At 37.3% G+C, this 27360-nt stretch overlaps 2 protein-coding genes across 3 annotated transcripts in view; one reads left to right on the forward strand and one right to left on the reverse strand.

Annotated features, from left to right (window-relative positions):
* LOC111160845 (solute carrier family 24 member 5) overlaps window positions 1-25681 on the forward strand; it is a 28268-nt gene extending 2587 nt beyond the window's left edge. The window contains exons 3-9 of the mRNA XM_022524228.1: window positions 17883-17966; window positions 18060-18163; window positions 18501-18601; window positions 20307-20590; window positions 22654-22860; window positions 24755-24856; window positions 25349-25681. Of these exons, the coding sequence (XP_022379936.1) occupies window positions 17883-17966; window positions 18060-18163; window positions 18501-18601; window positions 20307-20590; window positions 22654-22860; window positions 24755-24856; window positions 25349-25671 (1205 nt within the window). The 3' untranslated portion in view covers window positions 25672-25681. The remainder of the gene's footprint in view (window positions 1-17882; window positions 17967-18059; window positions 18164-18500; window positions 18602-20306; window positions 20591-22653; window positions 22861-24754; window positions 24857-25348) is intronic.
* LOC111160838 (myelin expression factor 2) overlaps window positions 25269-27360 on the reverse strand; it is a 32156-nt gene continuing 30064 nt past the window's right edge. For both annotated transcript variants that reach the window (XM_022524213.1, XM_022524203.1), the window contains one exon: window positions 25269-26401. In XM_022524213.1, coding sequence (XP_022379921.1) covers window positions 26238-26401 — 164 coding nt within the window. In that variant the 3' untranslated portion in view covers window positions 25269-26237. The remainder of the gene's footprint in view (window positions 26402-27360) is intronic.

The raw sequence follows: 27360 nt of genomic DNA on the forward strand, positions 1-27360 counted from the left end.
TCTGATCATATTTTGATAAAGATACAGAGCTGTGCATATTTTGAGCTTTATTTTATACATTGCCAAAACACTTCACAAAGGGTATGCTAACTTAAACCTCCAGAGTATGGGATAGCTTCTACTCCAGAAAACCACGAATAATAACATAATAAATATTTTTGTTAATTGCTTTAAAAATGGAACTTCATTTTATAAAATTTGGATTTATCCTATTCTTTGTGAGGTTGAACATTTCATGTTTATTGAAATTTGTGGTTTTGCTTTTTGCTCTTTTGCCCATGTTTTAACAGGAGGGTATTTGTCTTTTTATTATTGATTCCCAAGACTCTTTTTTTTTTTTCATATAAGGATATTAACACTTTTCCTAATATAATTTTATATCATATGCTTTTTCATATTCCACTGTTTGCTTTTGTATTTTGTGTTTCTCACATTGAAGTTTATTTATTTTTAAGAGAATTTATAAATATTTTCTTTTATGATTCTCCTTTTGGTTTTATACTTAGAAAGATATTTATCCCCAGGTCAGAAAAATTGTCATATTTTCTTTTACATGTAGTTTCTCTTTTTTTTTTTTTACATTTATTTCTTTCTTTCACTAAGAATTTGTTTTACTATAGGTGCAATGCTATCTTCAGAAAGTTGACCAATTTTCACATACTAAATTCTTACATATAGATGTATGTACATCCGCTTCTATACTCTTAACTATTGTAATAATCTCCCTTTTGCCAGGACTGAACCTTTAGTTAGAAAACCTACATAGATCATGTTAATTACATTAAAATAAGAATTTTTTCATTTTTATTTATCTTATTTTTTTAAAGATTTATTTATTTATGGTAGAGAGAGAAAAAGTGCTCAAGAAGGAGAAGGGCAGAGGGAGAAGGAGAGAGAGAACCCCAAGAAGACCCCATGCTGAGCTCAGAGCCTGACTCAAGGCTCAATCTCATGACCCTCAGGACCATGACCTGGGCGCCTAGACTGCCTAGATGATTTAGTCAGTTGAGCATGACTCTCAGTTTTGCCTCAGGTCATGATCTCAGGGTGGTGAGATCGCACCCCTCATCAAGCTCTAAGCTCAGCACAGAGTCTGCTTAAGTTTCTCTCTCCCTCTGCCTCTCATCCCCCCACTCCCGACTCAAGGCTCACACATTCTCTTTCTCTAAAATAAATAAATCTTTAAAAACAAAACAGAAAAAAAATAAAATAAAAACAGAAACTAGGAAATTCTAAATTCAAGGTACTTTGTCCCACCCTGAAAATTTCTCTTCCTGGAAAATAGAAAGTCAAAAAGTGTTGTTGTTTTTGTTTTTTTGTTTGTTTGTTTGTTTTCACATTTCTAAACAATGACTTGACTAAAAGAATAAATTCATCAAGAATTTTGTTTATAGAAAAATTGTCTTGGGAGCAGTAAATAAATAAATAACTTTTCTAGGCCTGCAGCAGAAACTGCATTAAAATTTAGATTGCTACTTCAAAATAATCTTCATTAAGTGACTTCACAGACGATTTATAATAATGACTTCCACCAGGCCACTTGTGGAATTACTCTGAAACATCATCAACAGACAAGTGAATCGCTCTTTGCTCTGAAATATAACAGTAGATATTACAAATGTGTAAATTGGTATTCAGTCCAGAACTGGGTCCACAATTCCAACATGTGGGAGGTGGGGGGGGGTGCAGTTCCCCCAACAGCAAGCAATTCTGACACTATCTACCCAAAGATAGCATCTGATTTCAGAATGCCCCCACACTTGGCCCTCACTGCCTTCAGATGGCATCTGCAAGCGCAAGTATTATCTATGCTTCTGACTGACTGGCTATTGATTGGGAGTTCCAACAACCCCCTTCTTGGGTTTTGGATACCAGGCATAAGGCTAGGTTCTTACCTATACTTCTGACCAATGGGCTATCAATCAGAGGTTCCCATGGCCTCCTCCTTAGGTTTAATTAATTTGCTAGAGTGACTCACAGAACTCAGAGAAACATTCTACTTACCAGATTACTAGTTTATTGTAAAAGGATATATACTCAGAAACAGCCAGAGGGAAAAGATCATGCAGCAAGGTACAAGGAAGGGAAGCAGAGCTTCTATGTCCTTTCCAGACATGTCACTCCCCCAGCTCTTCAAATCCCATCTTTTTATTTTTTGCTTAGGGAGGTTCCATCACATAAGCATTGACCACTGACAACTGATTCAGCCTCCAGCCCTTCTCCTTTCTCCTCCTCTGGAGGCCAGAAGTTAGGACTAAAAGTTCCCATCCTCTAATCACGTGGTTTGCTACCTTGGCAATCAACAGCCATGTTAGATAGTGTCCAAAATATGCCTCGTTAACATAATAGAAGGCACCTTTATCATTCTCTACACTTAAGAATTTCCAGGGCTTTTGGGAGCTGGAAGCCAGGAACTATGGATGAAAACATATATATATATATATATATTTTTTTTTTTTTACTACATCACAATATCACAGCCCACTTCCTGGTCTTCACACACATATTCCCCTTATGGCAAAACAATCATGGCAGTCCAAAGATATTGGCCCATTACCAGACTCTCATTCAGTCATTGGTAACTACCCAGCCCACTGTGCTGGTCTAGATCATGCACAGCAACACGAGCAAGCACTTCTCCCTCAGCCCATTCCTCATCGCACAGTGTAAGGCCACACAGTGCACAACTAGTGAGCTATTTTTACTACAAACAATAAAGCTGAATTCACTATTAACCCCAATTTGGCAAAGGGGGTGAAGGTACACCCTATCCCACCAGGCTCTCAGCAATCATGACAGAAGTGTTAAAAACATGGTCACAGTTTCTGGCTTTTCATCCTCCTTGCTTCCAGCCCTTGTAGCTGCAGCCCTGGTCCTGGGACCCCCTGCACCTAGCAGGGGAACAAAACAAACAATACATAAGTTGAGGCAACGTGCGGAAGAAAGAATACCAACAGCTCCCCTTCCTGCTCTTGCCCAGACCCACCAGAAACCAGGAAGCTATCAAGCGGGGCCACCCCTTCAGGACTCCGCACTTTTAGGGTGAGCACACTCTGGTGATAGCTGGTGAGCCAGTCCTCCGTGCCCTTTTCTTTTTTCTTTTTTTTTTGTTTGTTTGTTTGTTTGGTTTTTTTTGTTTTTATTTATTTGACAGAAAGAGAGAGAGATCACAAGTAGGCAGAGAGGCAGGCAGAGAGAGGAGGAAGCAGGCTCACTGCTGAGCAGAGAGCCCGATGCGGGGCTCAATCCCAGGACCCTGAGATTATGACGGGAGCCGAAGGCAGAGGCTTAACCCACTGAGCCACACAGGCGCCCCCTCCGTGCCCTATTCTTCCCCCGTTTTCGATAACCAGTGTTTCAATCGCCCACTCCAATTCTCCATCAAACTTATCTCTCTGCCCATGTTGGCTGTTATCGGTTGCAAAATGTGTTCCTTGGTCTGGAGGAACCATGCAATTATCTTCTGCTGCTATTGTTTTATAGTATTTTGAGCATTTGCATCTAATACCAAGGAAGCGACACCCAGTCTGGAGGCAGTAAATACTCCTGTAAGGCAGGACCCATTTGTAGCCCCCGAAGGTTACCAGCATCAATCTCACTTGCCAGCTATGTTCAGGACCTTCCCACCAGGGAATCTGACACATAGCCGTCTCTGTCTCTCTTGTTGGCAGGTAGGACAGCTCTTATTGGCATTTTGTGCTTCAGAGGGTGCGAGAAAAATGTGTGTGGCTTCAGCCCATCTTTGCACTGCTGCAGACACTCCTGTCTAGTCATTTCATGGACCCCCAGGCAGCCATCTCAAGGGAGCACACAGGGATATCTACTTAACTATTTCAATCACCTTCCAGACTTAAAAGGGCGTTCTTCTTATAGGCTCCTACTTTGACGCACCTTTCAAATTTTCATAGTGATTTCCACAGGGTTATGTCTTATACAGGCATACATTTAGTACCCAGGTTCCTATTGCCTTTCTAATCTGACCATATGGCCAGGCCATTGGGCACTGCCTTGGAAACTACTCTTCTCCACCACTGCCTAATTTATCCACACTTGCACATAAGGTCCTCAGTGAGGGGTCAACCAAGGGACTTCTGGCCCCTTCATCAATCTTTAATTTGATTCATCTGCGTAACCACTGCCCCAAGTGGTTGCTGGTCCATTTTCTCATAGTAACCGCTACATTCCAGTTTTTATAATTTCTCCAGACAAGGTAAATAGAACACATGTGTTTGGGGTCCTTTAATGATGGGTGACCAATAGGGGGGTCCCACAGGCCCACCAACCTTAGGTAACACTCATTAAAACCTTTGTTTTAACCCAGTCAATGTCTGCTTTATTCATCCCATTTCCCTTTTTTTTTTTTTTTAAGATTTTATTTATTTGTTTGTCAGAGAGCGAGCACAAGCAGGGGGAACAGCAGGCAGAACAGGCAGAGGGAGAAGCAGGCTGCCTGCTGAGGAGGGAGCCCAATTTGTGACTCGATCCCAGGACCCTGGGATCATGACCTGAGCCGAAGGTAGATGCTTAACCGACTGAGCCACCCAGGCATCCCTATTCATCCCATTTACTAATAATCATCTAAAGACTTCCACCCCATTGGGACAAGTCCTACCACTTTCTCCTTTCTGATTCCTTTGTTTTGTCCCTTTCAATATTTGGTTTGTTAATGTATTTCTTAATAACCTTCTAGAAATTTTCATTCATCTTCTTGGAAACAGTCCTTTGACTCTCCCCTTGGCCTCTTCCCATTTTCTTATTAATTAACCTAATGTTTTCATTAGCATCTGTAAGACCCAGGTGAGGAAGCTCAGCAGATTTGATATAGATTCCCCATTTTTCTGTTTTGCAACAATAAGGTGATATGGGGTGCTCATGAAGGCTCCCTTAACCACAGCATTTGTCATGACATGGGTAATGGACATATTCAGTGGGTGAATACCCTAATCTTCATAAAGCCTACATACAAATGTATGGCCTACATACAATGGCCTACATACAAAGCATTATCAACAGCTTTATCTGGGATGTCCCACTTGATATTCATAGGGGAAACTGGGCAGTCCGCATTCTCAGGGTAAACAGACCTTTCCATGTCTTTTATCCAGTCCTTCTCTCTCTGGAATAACTTCCTATGTGTATGGATCACATATAGCCATCTGTAATTTTTTCACAGTGAGCTAGCTCTATGTCCCATTAACAACCTGAACATGCTCTTTCACTCTGCAGCGTCCAAAACCAGACACAGCCCCCAAACCACCCTTACAATGCCCTTAGGAAAGGTTCCTCGGGAAGCTACTGATACTAATACACAAAACGAAACAGTTACTTCACACTATACCCTCTGGTTTCAATGGTTTCTCCTTTTTGCTGTTTTTCTCTATTGACCACTTTCTTGGCAACCAGAGGTCTTAAAAGTACTTTCTGATACCCCTGTGTAATTCTCCCCTTGCTGGGAGGCTCTGAGGCTAGTAGCCTATGCTCAGACTCACTGAAATCTGAGCTTGATTTAGCATCAAGATCTGGTCAGGCATCCTCTTTTAGGTTAGCTATTACAGATAACAACAACTAAGGGGTAGAATATTTTGCTTTTTCTCATACTTCACATTTCCTTATGCATTAAGTGAATCAACCACAGGAGTTGGATCCATCTCTAAATTCCTGGCAACTTTTTTTTTTTTTTTTTAATTTATTTATTTGTCAGAGAGAGAGAGGGAGAGAGAGCGAGCCCAGGCAGACAGAATGGCAGGCAGAGGCAGAGGGAGAAGCAGGTTCCCTGACGAGCAAGGAGCCCGATGTGGGACTCGATCCCAGGACGCTGGGATCATGACCTGAGCCGAAGGCAGCTGCTTAACCAACTGAGCCACCCAGGCGTCCCCCTGGTAACTTTTATCTTTAGTTAACTTTTACTCTTAGTAACTGACCACAGCACAGCTGCGGCTCCATACCATGTGACCACATGGCCACCCAGAAATCAAAGGTTCCTCATTCCCTGTCCTTTCACCTTTTCTCTTTCCAAACCAAATGCTTCTGTGAGCCAGAGTCATTCTAGCAAACCCCACTTCACTGACGCCAAACTAAATAGGTTCTGAACCCAATTCCAATGTATATGCATGGGGGTGGGGGAGGGTTCCCACACCAGCAAAAGCAATGCTCAGACACTAGCACAGTGTCCAAGATATCAATTCAATTCTGACAGTATTAGCCTGGAAATAGCATCAAATTTCACGGGTTAAGGGCTCAGGCCTATAAGACTTCTCTCCCACCCCCCAACTCAGATGCCATTGCAAACCTGTGCTTCTGAAAACTAGCCATAGATTGGGGATTCCAACTGACCCCTCCCTGGGTTTCAGACACCAGTTATAATCCCAGGTTGTTAGCCCTACGTCTGGCCAATGGGCTATCTATCACAGATTCCCACAACCTCCTTCTTGGGTTCAATTAATTTGCTAGAGTGGCTCACAGAACACAGAGAAACATTTTACTTACTAGATTACTGGTTTATGAAAAATGATATACATACATAATTATATATATAATAAATATAAATATAATAAATACATAATTATGTATAATTATATATTTGTTATATACTGGTATTATAAAATGACATAATAGCCAGATGGAAGAGATACATGGGGCAAGGTATAAGGAAAGGGCATGGAGTTTCCACCCTCCTTGAACCTCCACATGTTCACCAACCTGGGAGCTCTCCAGAAAAATTCTTTTGAGTTTTATGGAAGCTTCATTAAATAGGCATGATTGAATAAATCATTAACCATTGACATTGGATCCAGCTTCCAGTCCCTCTCCTTCCTAGAGGGCAGGGGTGGGACTGAAAGTTCTAACCCTCTAATTACAGTGTTGGCTCTTAGGTGGGGCCCAAAAGTCACCTTGTTAACATAATGAAAGATGCCTTCATCGCTCTCAATACTTAGGAAATTCCAAGGGTTTGGGGAGCCTGAGTCAGTAACTGTGGCTCAAGACCAAATATATATGAAAAATACATTTTGTTCATGTATTTTCATCTGAATGACCAAATATACATTTCTTATAGATCATAATATCGCATGTATGACTGATGGATGCCCACGCTACTGCTAAATCTTCTTCAGCTGCTAGGAATTGACCCTGGTCTTGAGTACTGAAAATAACCGGCAACAAAATGAGATAGAAATAGTGCTGGCTAGATTCATTTTTTAAGTGCCTATAGATTAATTCTGTCATTTCTCTGTTCAAGGTCTAGCATACTCTCATCCAAATTAGGACATCAGCAATAAAAAACAATTTCCCTGGAATTTGTTTACAGACACAGAAACTGGCTTCAGAGAAATCTGCAAATGCTTTATATTTCCCCAAGTTCTTTGATGAGCACTGAGTTGTAATAATTCCACCCATTTTGTCAACTAATAAGGATTAATATAATCCTGAAAACAGTTTACTGAAGCATTCCACAGTGTGATGGAGGATTTTTATTTATATATTTATTTTTTAGCTATTTATCATAAAACAATTATAGAAGACCAAGCATGGTTCTAAACTAAATAGAGATAGTTTCATTTAGTCTTCACAAAAACCCTACCAAATCAGGACTATAGATTGGTTTTACTGATGAGAAAACTGAGGCTCAGATGATAACTAATTACTTAAGACTATACAGCCTGGGGGCACCAGGGTGGCTCAGTCGGTTAAGTGTCAGACTCTTGGTTTCAGGTCAGGTCATGATTTCATGGGTTGTGGGATTTAACCCCGAGTCAGGGTCCTCAATTAGCGGGCAGGGGGGTCTGCTTGAAAGATTCTCTCCCTCTGTCCTTCCCCCCTGCACTCACCCCCAACCCCACCAGTGCTCTCTCTCTAAATCTTAAAAAAAAAAAAAAAAAGACTACACAGCTTGGACCCTGCAGAGACTGTTCTCTCTAATGCTAAAATCCAAGAATGTTCTCAATTTTACACATCCTTGTTTGAGGTAAACTGCCATAATATGGTTATTTCGGAAGTACCATTCTATTTAAACAGTCTTAAGTGGCATTTTCCTCCCAAGGGAATGGAATTTTGACCAAAACAAAAAATACACCAAATATCCATTGTTGCTATGGAGGAAGTATAGTACAAAATAAATAGAATCTGCTGAATTGCTTAAATAAAAAATCAGTTTAGACTTTCAGCAACCTGTTAGAGGTTGTAAATTAATGTTATAAATACTTGCCCACAGTATAATAACTAGACTCTGAGGCCTAAGCATTTTGTCTAGGATGTCCTTGAGCACACAGTATAGTACTGTGGGACCTAGTCATCATGTATGATGCAATGACTTTCTGTAAGGTGCATGGTCTGAGTCCCAGCCTAGAACACAAAGGGAGATTCGCAGGACCCTGGTCCACCCCAGCCCCATTACCCCATTACCCCCTCCTCAAGTCACAGCAGTGGTTCATTTGGTCAGCAGAAGAGTCTTCAGCAAGATGAAGACTAGAAGAGGCTCAGGACTGGAGTCTCCGTGGAGAGGACGAGCAGGAGGTGGCAGAGGGCAGAGCCTCTTTCTAATACCTTGGCTGGCACCTTTTTCTGTCTGTCACTATCTATGTTGATCTGGCAATTTCTTCTAGAGCCACCACCACCCGAGGCTTCCTCCAGCAAGGATCTTTGCTTTCTCCTTGCCCTACTCATGATAACAGAAGTCACACAGACTCTCTCCCCACCTATCATCAATACGTACCTCTATTAGACAACCTGAGATATTTTGCTCTCATCTTAACTGTGTAGCACTCATATGAGAAAATGCTGTTGCTGTACCCTCTTCCTCTAATCCTATCTTCTTTCACACCCATTTAGGTTCTATAGGAAAGGATGATAATGATGATTCTTTGAACACAGAGGAATAAAGTGAAATTAATTCCATATCATAGAAGGAATAAAAATCACACTCTAGCTGTCCAAAGCATTTTACCTTCGAGATAAGATCTAGTTTCTGAATTGAGAAATAGGATGAGGATTCAGGGAAGGGGTTAAAAGGTGTCATCAGAGGTGGAATATTATCTGAGATCAAAGAAGCTAGAGGTAACGGGGTAAAGAACATACTTAAGGGAGCTCCCTCATCCCTGCCAGCCGTGCTCCTCTAGCCCTAGACCCATAATTGGTGGACACACTGAGGTGTGTGGGTGACAGAAAAACGGAGACAGACACAGCTCATAGAGCTGTGTGCCATGTACAGGAGGTAATATAACTAAACTGCTTACATAAAAACCTAGAACATAGTAAACATTCACAACTTATTCATTATTACATAAGAATAGACTACAAAGACTATAATCCTTTACTCAGCAAAGATGGAAGTGCAGAAGTTGAGTGATCAAAGCCAATATGAATATATTTGGGGCAAACACCAAATCTAGGGAGCATCGGCTAGAGCTTGAACACCAAGTTCAAGGTAAATAAAAGCAAGTACTACCTTCACAAGCTAGGAGGTAAATTTATGAAACCCACTCTTTGATCTAATAATCCATGCGGCAACTTAAATGATACTTCTTTGGGATATTCTGTTTAGGGTTCCTTTTACTTCTTTTACATTAAAATTCATATGATTTTATTCTCTCTTTAGCAATCTTGTTTAAAAAATGATATCTTTAAAGTATGTTTCATTTAAATATAAATTAATATTTCATATATGATATAAATTAAAAATACAAACTATATTAACTGTTAGCCCAAAGAGGACTATTATCTCTCATCTCTATAAGCAGTCCAATTTTAGAAACAACAAAAGTTCAGTATAAAGCCAAAATAAATCCTTTTTATGTGTCCTTATGATAGGTAATGGGGACTTATTTAACCACTGTTTAAAGCAGCTTTCTTTACCTTTTTCCAAGCTAACTACACAGAAAACTGAGAATCCTTTATGACTGGTCACTTGATACAGCCCAAAGACTACCATAAGCTCGCTAAGACATGTTTCTTTTTAAATGTTACACTAATATACTACTCAGAAACGCTAATCCCTCCATTGTGCTGATCCTTTGAGGTATAACATGTCTTAAGTGAAAATTATCTTAATAAGGTGTTGGGGAAACATACTTAAATATTTAATTTTGTATTAAAAACTTATTTTTGTTCATTTTGCTTTGAACTAATGTTTGCCCATGTTCAATTTCAATGTTATGTCTCAAAAAGAGTAAGAAAGAAATGCAAGTTTTAATTCCACATAGAATTGGTTCTAACTTGATAAAATTGAAAGGGAGTTTAATAATTCCATGAGTGTGGCATTTGGATAGCCTACAGTTTCATGGGATTGTTTGATTCTTAATCCTCATGAAATTTACAGAGGCAAAGCCTTCCCAAAGAACAAAGAGTCTAAGAATAGTGCTTCCTCCCTGACTCAAGGGCACTCATCCTTCTCTCAAGAGCATTTCCATCCTCTTTGTTTTTCTTTTCCCTCTGATCTAAATTGTGGTTCCCCTGGATTGCATCTAACCCTACCCCAGGTGTATGGATCTAGATAAGTAGCCAGTCATCTGGGTATTACCTGAGTAGTCTGCAATAGCAGAAACAGACAATAACAAAAACAACAACAACAAAAATAAAGCTATGCATTCATCTCTTCACTTTACCTACATGGATAACGAAAGAGTAGCTTCTTGGAGTAAAAAAGAGCTAGGTGCCCATCCCATCTCTCCAATTACTATCTATGTGACCTTGGGCAAGTTATGGAGCCAAAACTGAGGTAACTGTGAGGTTACATCTTATGCATGTGTTATATGATAGGCTTAGGAAAGTTGGAAATTCATTATAATATTACAGGCCTCAGACTGGGGGTTTGTGGGAGTCCTCTTAAGTGGAATTACCTTCAAAGTATTATATTATATTATATTATATTATATTATATTATATTATATATTATATTATATATTGCATATAAATTGTATATTATACAGGGTTTCAAAATTTATGGGTAACTATAAAGAACTCAAAATGTTTGTATTTATTGTTAAAAAATCACAGAATAGGGGCACCTGAGTGGCTCAGTGGGTTAAGCCTCTGCCTTTGGCTCGGGTCATGATCTCGGGGTCCAGGGATCAAGCCCCACATCGGGCTCTCTGCTCAGTGGGGAGCCTGCTTCCCCTCTCTCTCTGCCTGTCTCTCTGACTACTTGTGATCTCTGTCTCTGTCTCTCTTTGCACCAAATAAATAAAATCTTTAAAAAAAATCACAGAATATATATATGTATACATATATATATATGTTATTGTCCGATCATCGAGATAAATATCAAGTGCATTGAGAAGCTAGACATTTATTCCAAAAATCTAAAGTTTTACTCAAAATTTTTCTAAAAATACATTTGAAATTAATGTCAGAAGCAGTTTTGCAAATCACAAAAAAATATATCAGCTTGCTGTCATACTTCATATTGGACCCAAAATAAAACTAGACAGGATGACTACCATCCCAGTCACTAGATTTGGGTATGAATGACCTTTGATTGGTTCCAAAACTCTAATCTATTCGAATACAAAGTATGAAAATTTGCTATCACTGGGGACCTTCTAAAATTGAGCCAGAGGGTGCCAAATTACATATATATATATATTGCTTATGCTTATAACTCTTATCAAAACATGCATCATGGGGGTGCCTGGTGGCTCAGCGGGTTAAAGCCTCTGCCTTTGGCTCAGGTCATGATCCCAGGGTCCTGGGATCAAGCCCCACATCAGGCTCTCTGCTCAGCAGGGAGCCTGCTTCCTCCTTTCTCTCTGCCTGCCTCTCTGCCTACTTGTAATCTCTGTCAAATAAATAAATAAAATCTTAAAAAAATATATGCATCATGAAAACGGCTGTAAATATCTTAAAATTATAGCAGTGGTTAAAACACAATGGCAAACATGTGATTCTTCCCCTTCTATATTTCCACTCTATCTCCTAAATTTTTAATAATGTAGGGTTTTTTATTAAAAGAAATTTATTTAACAATAAAAAGTGGTATAGAGTCTAAAAGCATAGAATCCATATTCTACATTTTGATAAAAATTGATAAAATTAGAAGATACCTCAAAGATCATGCCATCCAATGCTCCATTGTATAGACAGCAAAACACAAGGCTTGTCTGAAGTCTCCTATTAGGGCAGGGCCAGAATACAGGTCTTCATTTTAGTTTAAAACTCTTCCTACTGAATTATATTTCCAGAAGAGAGTTTTCAAAAACTGTTATAAGCTTTTCAACATGGTGTCAGAGAAGACAATATGCTTAAGAAAAAGTCTGATGAGTTTTGGTCTAAGTTGTGGTACCCATGGACCACAGCACATTATTATAAATAAAGTTGCACTTTAAACAATGTAATGATATCTAAACCTATAAAGAAAACTCACCTTGAACAGTTCTCCTATATCCTGAAGGAAATGTGATTATCCTTTAGAGTAATAAAGAGGAAAAAAGTAATAGCTCTAGGGGAGAAAAAACCAGAACAATTTATCTTCAATAATAAACTATAACAGAGAGAAATGCTACCCAAAGGTCAGCGAAGACAAAGTCAGTCTATTCTAAAGTTCAAAGGTATAAACCATTTTACAAAATATTCTTAGAACCTTAAGATATAACTTGTTAAAATATCTTTGAAGTTTTATATATCCATCTTTACAGAATCTTTCCTAACTCAATTAGAGTCCAGTGAATAGCAACCAGCTTTATTGTTACTGTCTTTTGATAGTGGAAGTGTTCAGAAGAGTTACTTTTCTACCTTACAACAAACAGCTCAATAGATCACCTTTTCCCTCCTGAGACTGAATTTTTCTAACGAAGCATTCTTCAGCTAGTGTTAAGCAGCTGAAGATTCTTCTGGTCATTCACTCTTCAGCTGTACCGAGTTTGGACATTTAGTTCAAAATAATGCATTTTGTTCTTTTTCAACTTCATCCACATATTATCAGGCCCTGGTTTGATTAGAGAACTCATGATAATCCAATATCCAGTATCACTCAATTGATACATCTTCTGGAATATTCTGGAAAACTTCCTAAGTACCCCTGAGTCCTAGTAACTATTATTTCCCCTAGGAAAGACTAGAATGGAGACAGTAATATGCCCATGCCAAGAATCAGGGAAGAAAATAACTCAGTTACCCATCATGTTATAATTGGCTTGTCTGAGTGCCATTTTTATACTGGGTTTCTGCGATAAAATAGACATAGCACTGGATTTAGAAACAATAGATTCAGGGTGTATGCCCTAACTCCTCACACTGAAGATCCTTACTATCCATGTAACTGAGGTCCCTGGACCTGTGTCTTCATCTGTTAAAAAGAAATACCACCACTCATATCTGAGGATAACTGAGATGATTATGTACATGAAAGTGAACTGTATACCATGAATGTAAGATAACATTTACTTCACTCCTAAAATGAAAAAACTTAATCACAGAGCAATATGCCTTATCATGTCCTATTTTAAATTTTATGGCCAATTGGTCTTACTACACATCACAGGGATGAATGGTGGATAGATCAATCAATTGATGGATAGGTAGATACTCTAAACAGCAAAAGAAATGTTATGAAATCTGTTCCACGAAACATTACTTCTCTCCCTTCATTCATCACTGCAACATGTTCATCAAGCAACATGACCAAAGGCAAATAGTGAGGAGTCATTCCAGCTCTTCTAAGAGGACTTTTCACAAAATGGCTCAGCCTCCAGCTAGTCTCTCAGACCAAAAAAAAACCCATGAGAGAAAAGATGACCAGGGCTGGTTTATCACTGACAGGCAGTATGTGGATGACTTTCTAAGGACTGCCTGTATATTTCAAAATAAAAGCCAAAATCCTTGCTAAGATTCACAAGTCTTGCCTGATCTAGCCACTTACATTATCTCCTACTGCTATCCCTTTACACTCTTTATTCCAGACATGCCAGCCTTTTTCTGTTTTTTGAACACACGGGCTAGCCTCCAGCATCCAATCTTTACGCTCACTCCTGCCTTTAGCACTCTTAGCCCAGGTACAGGCACACCTCAGATGGTGCAGGTTTGGTTCCAGACCACCAAACAGAGCAAATACTACAATAAAATAGTGAGTGAAATCAGTATTTTGGTTTCCCCGTGCATATAAAAGTTACGTTTACATTAAGTGTGCAGCAGCATTATGACTAAAAATGTTCATACCTTCATTTTAAAATACTTTGTTAAAAAAAAGCTAACCATCATCTGAGCTGTCGGAGCATCATCTTTTTGCTGGTAGAAGGTCCTGCCTCAGTGTTGATGGCTGCTGACTGATTGGGATGGTGGTTGCTGAAGGCTGGGGTGGCTGTGGCAATTTTGTAAAATAAGACAACAATGACTTTAGCCACAATGATGGACTCTTCCTTTCATGACCAACTTCTCTGTAGCATGCAATGCTGTTTGATAGCAGTTTACCCACACTAGAACTTCTTTCAAAATTGCAGTCCATACTTTCAAACCCTGCTGCTTCATTATCAACCAAGTGTATGCAGTATTCTAAATCCTCTGTTGTCATTTAACCATCACCAGGAGTAGATGCCATCTCAAGAAACCACTTTCTTTGCTCATCCATAAGAAGAAACACCTCATCCATCACAGTCTTGTCATGAGATTGCCACAATTCAATTGCATCTTCAGGCTCCACTTCTCCTTCTAGCTCTCTTGCTATTCTTACCACATGTGCAGTTACTTCTTCCACTGAAGAAGTCATCAAAGTCATCCACGAGGGTTGGAATCAACTTCTTCCAAATTCCTGTTCTGTTCTGTTGATATTTTGATCTTGTCCCATGAATCATGAATGTTCTCAATGGCATCTAGAATGGTGAATCCTTTCCAGGTTTTCAATTAACTTTCCTGAAATCCATCAGAGGAATCGTTATCTATGGCAGCTACGGTCTTACAAAATGTATTTCTTAAATAATAAGACTTGAGAGTTGAAATTACTTCCTGATCCATGGGCTGCAGAACAGATGCTGTGTTAGCATGAAAACAACAGTCATCTTGTACATCTCCATCAGAGCTCTTGAGTGACCAGGTGCATTGTCAATGAGCAGTTATATTTTGAAAGGAATCTTTTCTTCTGAGCAGCAGGTCTTAACAGTGGGCATAAAATATTCAGTAAACTGTGAACACAGGCGAAGTAGATTTAGCATCATTAATGGCCCTAGAATTTTCAGAATGGTCAATGAGCATTGGCTTCAACTTCAAGTCACCAGCTGCATGAGCTCCTAACAAGAGTCAACCTGTTCTTGAAGCCTTGAAGCCAGGCTTTGACTTCTCCTCTCTAGTTATGAAGAAAGTCTTAGATGGCATCTTCCTCCAACAGAACAGTTTTGTCTGCACTGGAAATCTGTTGTTTAGTGTAGCCACCTTCATTAATGACCTTAGCTCAATCTTCGGGATACCTTGTTGCAGCCTCCACATCAGCATGTGCTGCTTCACCTTGCACTTTGATGTCGTGGAGATGGCTTTTCCTTAAATCACATGAACCACCTCTGATAGCCTCAAACTCTTCTACAGCTTCCTCCTCTCTCTCTCAGCCTTCATAGAATTAAGGAGAGTTAGAGCTTTGTGGATTAGGTTTTGACTTAAGGGAATGTAGTGTCTGGTTAGATATTCTAGCCAGACTATTGAAATTTCCTGCGTATCAGCATTTAGGATGTTTCCACTTTCTTACCTTCTGTGTGTTCACTAGAGTAGCACTTGTAATTTCCTTCAAGAACTTTCCTTTGCATTCACAACTTGGCTATTTGACCACAAGAGGCCTACCTTTTGGCATATCCCTGCTTTCATCATGCTTTCCTCACTAAGCTTAATCATTTCCAGCTTTTGATTTAAAGTGAGAGATGTGCAATTCTTCCTTTCATTTGAACATTTGAAGGCCATGGTAGGGTTATTCACTGGCCTAATTTCAATATTTCTGTGTCTCAGGGACTAGGGAGGCCTGAGGAGAGGGGAGAAATAGCAGAATAGCCAGTTGGTAGAGCAGTCTGAACACATACAATATTTATCAGCTAAATTCACTGTCTTGTATGAGTGAGGTTCATGGCAACCCCAAACAATTCCAATAATAACATCAAAAATCTAACACAACACATATTTTGCTTGTGTTTCTTTTCACTAGAATGAAAGTTCCACAAGAGCAGAAACTTTTGTCTGTTTTTTTCTGTCCTATTCCTAGCACTTAAAAAAGCATCTGGCATAGTAGGTACTCAGAAAGTGTAACAAATTAAGTGAACAACAGCCAGGTGTTCAGTTATCAATGGCTGCTTAACCAATCACCCCAAAACTAGTGGCTTAAAACAACAATCACCATATTACCACTCACAGCTTTGAGGGTTTACTGGGCTCAGCTGGCAGTTCCAGCTTGAGGTCGCTCATGCAATGATAGAAGGTTGGAATTATCTTAAACCATCCTTTCACGTGTCTGGTGCTTGGGATGGGGAAATTCAAAATTTGTGGGCTGAAATAGTTAACAGTGCTTCAGGCATCTCTGCTTCTGTATGCTTTCTTCATGAGGTATCTCCAGTACAGGAGTTCCGTGGAAGTCAGAGTTTTATGTGGTGGCTTAGGGCCCCTAAAGTAAAGGTCCCTAGAGAGAATCATGAGAAAGCTTTGTCACCTTTTATGTCCCAGCCTCAGAGATATTACGGCCCTGCCATGTTCTGTTAGTCAAAGCAGTTACAGGACATATAAACTCTACCATTTTTTTGGTTGGGGGGAGGGCAGGAAATGGAAAGGTTCTGGAAATTCACACAGATGCAAATATTGTAGCCATCTTTGTAAAATACAATCTGCCACACCAAGAATAGAAAAGCATGCTATTTCTATGGGCTACTTTTTAGTGTACCAGCAAAGCCCAGTTGAGCATTTCTGATGCAACCTGTTTTGGCCTCCCCAAAGCAAGTTTTCAACATGGCTTTCTCTTTTCCTTCCGATAGTAGATCCCTTAACTCTAAAATTGAAAGAGCCAAGTTTCTTAAGACTCTCATCCCAGGGGCACCTGGGTGGCTCAGTGGGTTAAGCTGCTGCCTTCGGCTCGGGTCGTGATCTCAGGGTCCTAGGATCGAGTCCCGCATCGGGCTCTCTGCTCAGCGGGGAGCCTACTTCCCTCTCTCTCTCTGCCTGCCTCTCTACTTGTGATCTCTCTCTGTCAAATAAATGAATAAAATCTTAAAAAAAAAAAAAACTCTCATCCCAGCAATCACCAAAGATAAGAGATTTCCACACTTGTTAAGTCTGAGGGATATACACAAACTCTTTGAATAGTAGTGTTTTCTTATATTTCCTACTCTAGAGCAGTCTTAATGGTTTTAGGTCTTAAATCAATAGATTCTAATTTTACAATAGTAAATCTTTTTGGTTCCTAGTTAACCAGTTTCCTCTCATTTGTAATGACAAGGTTGAAATTGCCAATTTGTGAATAAGCTCCTTAATTCAGGTTCACTTGCAGATCTTAAAAACGACCAACATTTACTTCTTCCTCCTGTTTCAAATTGGATTAAGACTCCTAAAATACTTTACTTTCCCAACTCCTGTTGGAGCATTGTTGACAGTGTCATTTTAAAGAATTTATGCTGTCACTATACACCTACAAGCCATACAGCTAGAAAAGAATCTTTTCTGGGTCCTAAAAAACCCCGTATCTTGGCATTCACAACACCAAGTCTCAGCATAGCTCCACAAGCCCTGGTCTTCTCTCCCTTCCTACAGAACCATTAACTAATGAATTCACAGAGAAAGCAAGGCACTGGATTCCTCTAATTTTTTTAACCTGCCTGTTTTATTTTTCTAGTTTAAGTCACTATCCGCGCTTGTCTATGAAGCTATAGATGTGAATACTTAGGTATAGAGACGTACCCTTTCATTTGCCACTTTAACATAATTTCATTTGTCTTCAGCCCTTGGATTGTCTCAGGATGTTGCAGGTGCCACTTTTATGGCAGCCGGTAGTTCAGCTCCTGAATTAGTTACAGCTTTCCTGGGTAAATATTGCTCCTTATATTTTCTGCTTACTCAATGTGATTTTCTCATATTCAAGCCTAGTAACACTTACTTAGCAATTACCTTGCTCATAGGTGTATTTTTCACCAAGGGAGATATCGGCATTAGCACCATCCTTGGATCTGCAATGTATAACCTCTTGGGCATCTGTGCAGCTTGTGGCTTGCTATCTAATGTGGTATGTAAGAAAACATCACTCAACACGTTTATTGTTTTGACCAACTCTTAAAACTATTTATAATCTAGAACAAAGAAGGCACTAGTAATGTGTTCAATCAAATTTATTAATCAGTAGAAAAACATGTATTCCATTAAAGTTTACCCACAAATAGCTCTTGGTCAAATTTATGAAAACCAGAGTAGGCTTTAAAACACAATTTTTCTTAAAATTCCTTTTTCTCTAAGCAAAATGCAAAAGATAACAATATTTGGCTACAAACATACAATTTCAGTATCACGCTAAGCATGTACTTAAAGTTACAGTGTAATGGAAACAGTAAATTATCATTTTACAGGTCTCAACGCTATCATGTTGGCCCCTATTCAGAGACTGTGCAGCATATGCAATTAGTGTAGCCGCAGTTCTTGGCATAATATTCGACAACCAAGTTTACTGGTAAGCTTGAAATAATTGTTACTCTTATGTAAAACACAACTACAGAGAGTATTTTATGAAATTCCAATGCTTTAGCAATGTTGTTGTTTTTTTTTAACTGAGATCTCAATTATCTGCCACTTCTGCACCATTTTCCTATATGCCTCTGAGCTAACTTCCTCATCACAGCTGCTGGTTGGGCTTTCCCATCTTTAAAGTTTCTATAGTCATGTCAATCTCCTTGTCTCACAATCACTGGATATTACCAACCTTCCTTCTTCACACTACCTGTTCAGAAAGTTTCCCCTTTTGTTGTCCATTAAAGCCCCAACAGTTGGGTTTTTCAACTACTGGGTTGTTTACCTTGCCTTGGTTAGAAGTGGTCATGGTCACAAGACTGGAGAGAAATGATGGAGGAAGTAAATTTTAAAATCTTCAGGTTCTTCCAACTTTCTCTCTGATGTTCATTTAGCAGAGGAATTACAGCCTTCTTCCTCTAAGAATCAACAATATTTAGGTATTAATAATTGTTTGCCTTCTTTGTAACCTCCCAGCATATTGCTGTTCCAAGAAAATGAAAAAAAAAAGGGTGAATCAGTGGACAGCTAATAACTTTTTCAACTAATAAGAACCAGGTATTAAGTAGGTGTTTAACACTATGCTAGGAATCATAAGGGATGGAGAGGAATGTATAATGCACAACCAAAGAGGATGTGCATTGCTCAATGCTAGAGGATACCAGAAAAGAAGAGAAAATAATGTAAATGGCACCTTTCTGGAATACTACAACTTAGCAACCCTGCAAAATACCTCCTAACAAGAAACTTAAAATCTAGCAGGGAGAAAAATTTCTAAATGAATCATCCTAAACTCTGGTCTGTTTCCCAAAGAAAGACCAATGGATATAGTAGGGATCCTTCTGGGACCCAGCAGTCATCTCTAATGGGACACTGACAAGGATAGTATCCAAACTTATGCTCCCTCCATTAGGGAAATCAAGAACTCTGTGCTTCCAGCTGTAGCAGAAATTCACTGGCTATCAAATAAAAGGTAAATGACAGGTGCAAATACGATATTAGCCAATCATAACTCTTTAGGAAATCAGAGCATAGAGTAACAGTTCTCAGGGCCTAAGGTATAATTTTATTTTTAAGACTATCCTCATTTTCTTATAAATACAAACCAAATTTAATTACATCAAAATAAAAAAAACTCTGTAAACTGAAAAGTCCCAGTGAAAGACTCCTATATTCTGAATATTTTACATAAAATTCTTATATCAGATTTGAATAGACTCAGTTGAAATGAACTGATACTATATTCTTTTATAATTACCATACATTTTGGGGAATATTTGCTGCCAATGAACTGAGATGGAGGATGTCCATCACTATTCATTAACTTTTATTCTGAAAATCTACAATTATTATTTTCAAATCATTGTTTATGCCTACGATTTATAAAGAATCTGTAAATGAAGACAGTGAGTTTATAATTCTTGGTTTTATTTGAAATATAGAAAGGACTGTTAAGCTTTTACCAATAAATTTATAGTAATGCTGTAACCAAGTGAGGACGCATCCATAAAACCAAAATACACCTAGAAATGTTCTTTGCTTGTTCTATTGCTATGCTATAAAATTATTAAGCAGATATGCCCAAAGCTATTAACTTTAAAAAAAAAGTGTTTTTAATTTTAAAACACACAAATTTCTCTGATTTATAGGTATGAAGGAACTTTGCTGCTTTTGATATATGGATTATATGTTTTGGTGCTGTGTTTTAACATTAAAATTAACCAATATATTATAAAGAAATTCAGTCCTTGGTGCACCTGTCTTGCCCAAGCTATGGAGGAGAGCAGTGAACAACAGCCACTGATGGGATGGGAAGATGAGGGTCAGCCATTCATCCGTCGGCAATCAAGAAGTGACAGTGGGATATTTCATGAAGAGTCTGGCTACTCTCAGCTTCCTTTAAGTTTACAGGATCTTAGTCAGGTTTCTGAAGGTAATAAGCACATCATGCCCGCTATTCAGTCTATTCACTAGAAAAACTTAAAAATCTCATTTCAATTCAGCAATTACTATATATACTTATGTAAAAGATACTGTGGAGATTCGGAAATGATGAAGACGTGGTCCCTATCTTTAAGAAGCTTCCAATGCTGTACAGAAAAAATAGCTAAAATATGAAGGTTTAAGTACCATAAAAGAAAAAAGTGTAAGTGTAGTTCCTAAATGGGACAGATTGTATAAAATTTAATGGCTACATAGAAAAGATTATCACAGAGAAGGGAGTATTTAAACTGAGCCTTGTAGAACTGACCAGATTTCAGCTGATGACCTGATTTATGAACAAAGCTACATAAATAAATATGTAATGTGTATAGTAACAGCTATATAAGTCTATTATGTAAATGATGTAGAAGTAAGAGTATAGTCTATATTTGATGCCAAGGAATTAATATGAGCAAGAGGCCTATTCAAGTACTAGCATGCCTGGAGCACAGAATGTACACAGTAAGGAAGCAGCGAAAAGGTAGATAAGAAAGAATAGGATAGGAAGAGTCTTAAATGCTAGTATATAAGTCTTTGTAGGTTTATGAAGCAGGGAAATTTGAGGACAAAAAAAATGGAGGTCTGTAAGAGGCTACTAAAAAAGCTGATGTTTGGTAGATGCCTAGACTAAAGGAAAGTAGGAATAAAAAAGACAATGCAAAGGAAGCATCACCAATCTAGGCAATGGAAGGACTACATGGGACAAGAAAAGGGAGGAGAGAAAATTCTGAGGCTTTGTTCATGATTGAGAAAAAAGAAATACCACTTATAGAAACTTGTAATTTAGAAAAAAGGGCTGGTGTGGGAAAAAATAAATAGTTGAGTTTTAAACATGCCATCTGAAGCAGCAGCAACACATTTAGATATTTAATAGAAGTCAAATTCATCCACGGCCAGAAATAAAAACTTATGTGTTAGTTTTTTACAAAGTGGTTCTATGAAACAGATTCTAAATTTATCTAAGTACATTAGGAAGGGAAGTTATTCTTTTACTACCTTAAAAAAAAAACTTTTCCCCTTTTTACAATAATTATAGTTTTTAGCCTTTCAAGTGCAAGTGGTATATATTGCCAAGTTAAATTTTATAACAATTCAAAAAGAACCACTCTAAATTTTTTCCATTACACTGAGATTACATCTAAAATTTACCTAGTGGCCTACTGGCTGAGGCTTGGCAAATTTTTTTTCACGAGTTATTTTACCAGCATTAGTTGTAATGTAATTTGATCTAATATATGGGTGCATTCTTTTGTAAATGCCATGCAAATTTTAAATAATTTTAAAGTGAATGCTTATTTTTATCCAATCTATTATTGTTTTCCATTAATTTAATAAAACAAATTGTATAAAGGAACATTCTCGAGTTTTGTAAGTTATATTGTAGATTCCATGCTAGTTCCTATTTTCTTCAAGGTTCTTCTTAAGAATGGTAGTGAATTCCAAATTTGGTAAACTAATGGAAGAAAGAAAAATGAAGTAAGCCTCCAAAACACACTTACGATGAGAATTAGGATGGAATATTCAAAACTTAATAAAAAGATTACTCTGTAATTATTTTATACCTAAGTATGCATTATCTGACACATAGGGCAGGCTAGAGACATCAACAATACTGGGAAATAGACAACTATAATAGCTATAATAGGTAGAAGCCAGGTTAATCCCATAAGCAAAAAAAAGTTACTAAAGACCACCCACACTGTAGAAAACCAGAGAAGTCCAACTGACACTTCATAAACATTATGGCTAATATATTTAGTGAATGATCCAAGATTATTTTGATGGATTTAAGGCCCCAAATCAAGAAATGCTGAGTATTACATTTTATACTATCTGCCCTAAAGTCTCAGTTTCTTTTTGCCAGCAGTATCAGTAATGAGGTATTCAAATGTTTTAAATAGCCTCTTAAAAACTGATACAGCTAATTAATTTCAATATAGCTTTCTAAATGGACATTTCCAACTGAAGTGGCCATTAGAGAAAACTCAAAATCATTTGTTTTTCCCTCAACAGATCCACCAAGTGTTTTCAGCATGCCTGAAGCTGACTTAAAAAGAATTTTTTGGGTACTATCCCTTCCTATTATTACCTTACTTTTTCTAACCATACCAGACTGTAGAAGAAAGTTTTGGAAAAATTACTTTGTAATAACATTTTTCATGTCAGCACTATGGATATCTGCATTTACCTATATCCTGGTTTGGATGGTCACAATAACTGGTATGTATCTTTAGCATAAGAGCACAGTTTAAAAAGAAAATAATCAGTTTTATAGAAGAACAAACTGCATATATTCACAAAAAGTAGTCTAGCTACAGAGGAAATTTCTCTTTCAGCAAAGACTAAAGAGATGTGCTACTTACAAAAAGATTAAATATTAATATACCAACAAGATCATTCAGGGTTTGTAAGTTGCATATTACATATCAACTATATTCCCAATATTATACAGCCCAGAGTTACAAGCCACAGGATCTTCTTATAAATGGAATCAAATACACAGGATGTCTTTCTACTGTGCTAATAATTACAGCACATCATATGGGGTCCACAATATACTATTTATATTGAATTCCATTCCATAATGAAAAATATAGCAAGGGGCCAGCATTTTGAGAAAACGATATATGCTCACTGTTTAACTGAACTGCACTTTATTTTGCTTTTTAATATGGACATATAAACAAACTATGAAATGCGTGAAAAGGGTATAAAACAAAATTTCAATTTAGGTTTCTACTATCTTCATGACTAGAATTTAAATACTACTGCTTGGCCATAATCCATTCTAGTCCCACACAACTCCAGAAGAAAAAACTGAATATAAACATGGAAAAAAAAAAAAATCAAGAATTTCTCCCAAAAAGGTTAGCCTGAATGGACATATCAGAGGTGAGCAAACTATAGCCTATGTGACCAAATGACCAGGTCTCCTGTTTTTGCCAATGAAGTTTTACTAAACATAATCATGCCCACTCATTTAATTCATTTATACGTTATCTACGGATGCTTTCACACTACAGTGGCCAAGGTGAATAGATGCAACATAAACCATATAGCCTGCATGGCCTAAAGTAATCACTACGTGGCCCTTTACAAAAAAAGGCTGATCTCTGACTTTTCACAAATTAATATATGACTTAGAATAGCATGCTAGCAAGAAAGCACGATTTTTTTTAATGAGAAAGATCAAAAAGTCCAATTAGCTTGTATATTAAATCTCTTCAAATTTTCTGAGCCAGAATATATTTCACAATAGGAAATCAGGAAAAGAACAAAATCAAGTAATAGACCATAAAACAGCCCCCAAGATGATAAATATTACTGTTATTTATGTACATATGAACTCCGGCAAACCAGTAACAAAAATTAACAACCAATTACAATTCCAATATCAATATATAAAGCATGCAATAAACAGCTAAAATTCTTTCAATTGACAATTTAAGAAAAAAAAGATTCTAAAGTAAGTTTTCAATCCCAACATTAGAAGAGCAGTTACATGTACCTTTTTTTAACTTCCCTCTGATTGCTTCCCAAAATGAACACATATCTGAAAAATGTTGAACTGATACTGAATTTACCAGAACAGGACCATAATGTTAGGAAGACTCCGAGTAGAACCCGATTTTGTTTTCCTTTGTTTAAGGTAGATCACCAAAGTACGTACAACTTAAAAAATGGATACCATGTAACACATTTACAGGTTAAAAATAGCTATAAACAATTTGCTTAATTCTGATCACTTTAAGAAAATAGTTTGAAAAGCAGAAAATGACCAATCTCATTAGCATATATTAAGCAACGGCCTTGATGAGATAACAGTGAACATCTAAACCTTCTGTAAGTGTATCAGGTAGGGGAATTACTCCTTAGTAGAATTCTATTAAATATCTTTAGATATCTGCTATTAAAAATTTGTGCTACCTGGGCTACTCAATTTACCAATCTTATTCAAATATTTCGCTAGGTAAAATTTAAGTACATATTGGTTGTGAAATCTAAATGTGCCTATTTTCTTTTTGTTCAGGAAGGAAATATATGAAGTAATTGCAGAGAATGGTTATTGAATTTGTAAGATTTGCAACTTGTAGTATATCTCTGTTAATTACAGGGGAAACGTTAGAAATTCCAGATACGGTAATGGGCCTTACTTTATTAGCAGCAGGAACAAGTCTGCCAGACACGATTGCAAGTGTATTGGTTGCAAGAAAAGGTAAGAGCTAGGTCCCTCAAGCTGCAATGCCCATTCTACAAGGCTGGCTGAAATACTGAGCAAAGGTACCTTTAAAAATATTTATTTCCCCAGTTAACATACTTTGAAGAAAAAAAAGAATGACTCAAATAGAAGGGTTTACTATTTAATAGCAGAGTAATTTCACTAAATCTAATCCCTCAAATAATATTCAGCTGAAATGTGCATCAAATTGTAATTAACCGTATTAAATTAGAATGAAAAGCAACAAGTAATCTACAGACCTTATTGAAAAATGATTTAATAAATAAAGATAATTATTATTAAATAAATGTTAAGACTTTAAATACTAACCCCCAAATTTAAAAATACAAATTCAGTAAGACTTTTGCTCTAATATAACAATTTTCCAAAACCAACAAACAAAAAAGAATTTCCAGTGTTTTTTTTATGAAGCTTATTAATAAAATACAGTATTGGTGTGCACATTTTAACAATATGCTTTTTTTGCAGGCAAAGGAGATATGGCTATGTCTAACATCATGGGATCCAACGTGTTTGATATGCTGTGCCTAGGTGTTCCATGGTTTATTAAAACTGCATTTATGAATGCATCAGCTCCTGTAGAAGTGAACAGCAGAGGACTAACTTACATAACCATCGCTCTCAACATATCAATTATTTTTCTTTTTTCAGCAGTTCACTTCAATGGCTGGAAACTAGACAGGAAGTTGGGAGCAGTCTGCCTATTATTATACTTGGGACTTACCACATTATCAGTTCTATATGAACTTGGAATCATTGGAAATAATAAAATAAGGGGCTGTGGAGGTTAACATTAATAGTGTTATGTGGAAAATGTGAATGATGGGAGAGGGAAGAGAAAGAAAACTCCATTTCTTCATTTAAGTGAAATAAAAAATATCCTGAACTAAAACTTACTTACAGTAATTCTTTATCACCAAAGAAAAGTAATTTAAAGCCAACCAAAATCACATCCTAATTTGTCTGAGCCCTTTCTTTCAAGGACAATTACATATATAAAACGGAAGTTTTGAAAAAATCATCTATGTTTTACCTTACAATAAGTTGATAAAAGCTGAGGAAACTTGAACAAATCCCACTATGTAGTACTGAAAGTAACAACAAGAAAATGGCTTATTTCATTAAAAACAGTATAACCATTCATTTAAACTGAATGACTGACTTGCTGTCTTTAAAAACCCAAACTTGAGATTAACAAAAATCACAGTATATTTAACACTATACTGTTAAAAGCTGGTGGGAGTTTTAAAAGTTCATTTTTACAGCTTTTGTAAGCATACAGTATTACTAAAAAAATGACTTTTTACTAGGAGATTCAGCAAAACAGATGTAAGAATGTTCCAACCGTGGTTTGAAATTATGCATTACGATCCAAGCGAACATCGATTTCTCTGCCACTGATTTTTATGCCATTCATTATTCTGCAGGCTTTTTCAGCTGATTCTGGGGAGTCAAATCTGACCGTTCCACAGCCTTTTGACTTTCCATTCTCCATTTTTATTTCTGCAAACATTACATGACCTGTAAAAGATAAATTACAGAATTATTACTCAGTTTAAATGGGTTTCATTTGACTGCACAGGTCTGAAATTCCTCACAGCCAATGAAATGATAAATAACTGACTAAAAACATTAACGATTTAAATAACACATCATATAAACATTATTCTCATCATTTCATATTCTGACTATAAGGCAATTCATATAAAGTAATAAATATACACATATTAAAATATACAAAATAGGAATTAAACTTACTTAGTATTTAAGATTTTATCAAAATAAAAAAATAAATAATTTATTTCTTATGTTAAATTCTTAGCTTCTGGGGGTGCCTGGGTGGCTAAGTTGGTTAAATGACTGCCTTTGGCTCAGGTCATGATCCCGGGGTCCTGGGATCAAGCCCCGTGTCAGGCTCCCTGCTCCTCCCTCTTCTTCTGCCCCTTCCCCCAGCTTGTGCACACACGCGTGCAAATACACACTCTCTCAAATGAATAAAGACTTTAAAAAAATTTATTAGTTTCTGAAGTGAATTTTATAGCAATATGGCAAACTAGCACAAAAATGCCACCAAGTCACCATGCCCAATAACAAACTTATAAATTTAAACAAAATTAGTTTTAGAAAAAATTGTCACTTTCTGCCCAATCTCCTTACATTATAATCTCTCTTCTTTCTCTTTTATCCTCCTTTTCATTCCTTCATAACTGCAAATAGTAGCAACTGCCCAGAATTTTAATTTTTACTAGGCCACAAAGGGCCCCCGTAATTCTGCTTATCAACCACAGTGCAAAATCATTTATTTATTCAAAATCACAATTTGAACTCCAGTGTTAAGAGTGGTACCAAATGGGCTATGGATATAGGCATGGAAGAGGTATCATAGATTTAAATCAATAAAAGTAAAAACAGTGATGGTCAGAACAAAAAGAACCTCAGAGAAGCTTTGAAGAGGAGGAAGAAAACCAGACAACTGTTCC

This window comes from Enhydra lutris, unplaced genomic scaffold, assembly GCF_002288905.1.
Source record: "Enhydra lutris kenyoni isolate GAN:26980312 unplaced genomic scaffold, ASM228890v2 scaffoldscaffold4, whole genome shotgun sequence".
In the NCBI taxonomy this organism is placed as follows: domain Eukaryota; kingdom Metazoa; phylum Chordata; class Mammalia; order Carnivora; family Mustelidae; genus Enhydra; species Enhydra lutris.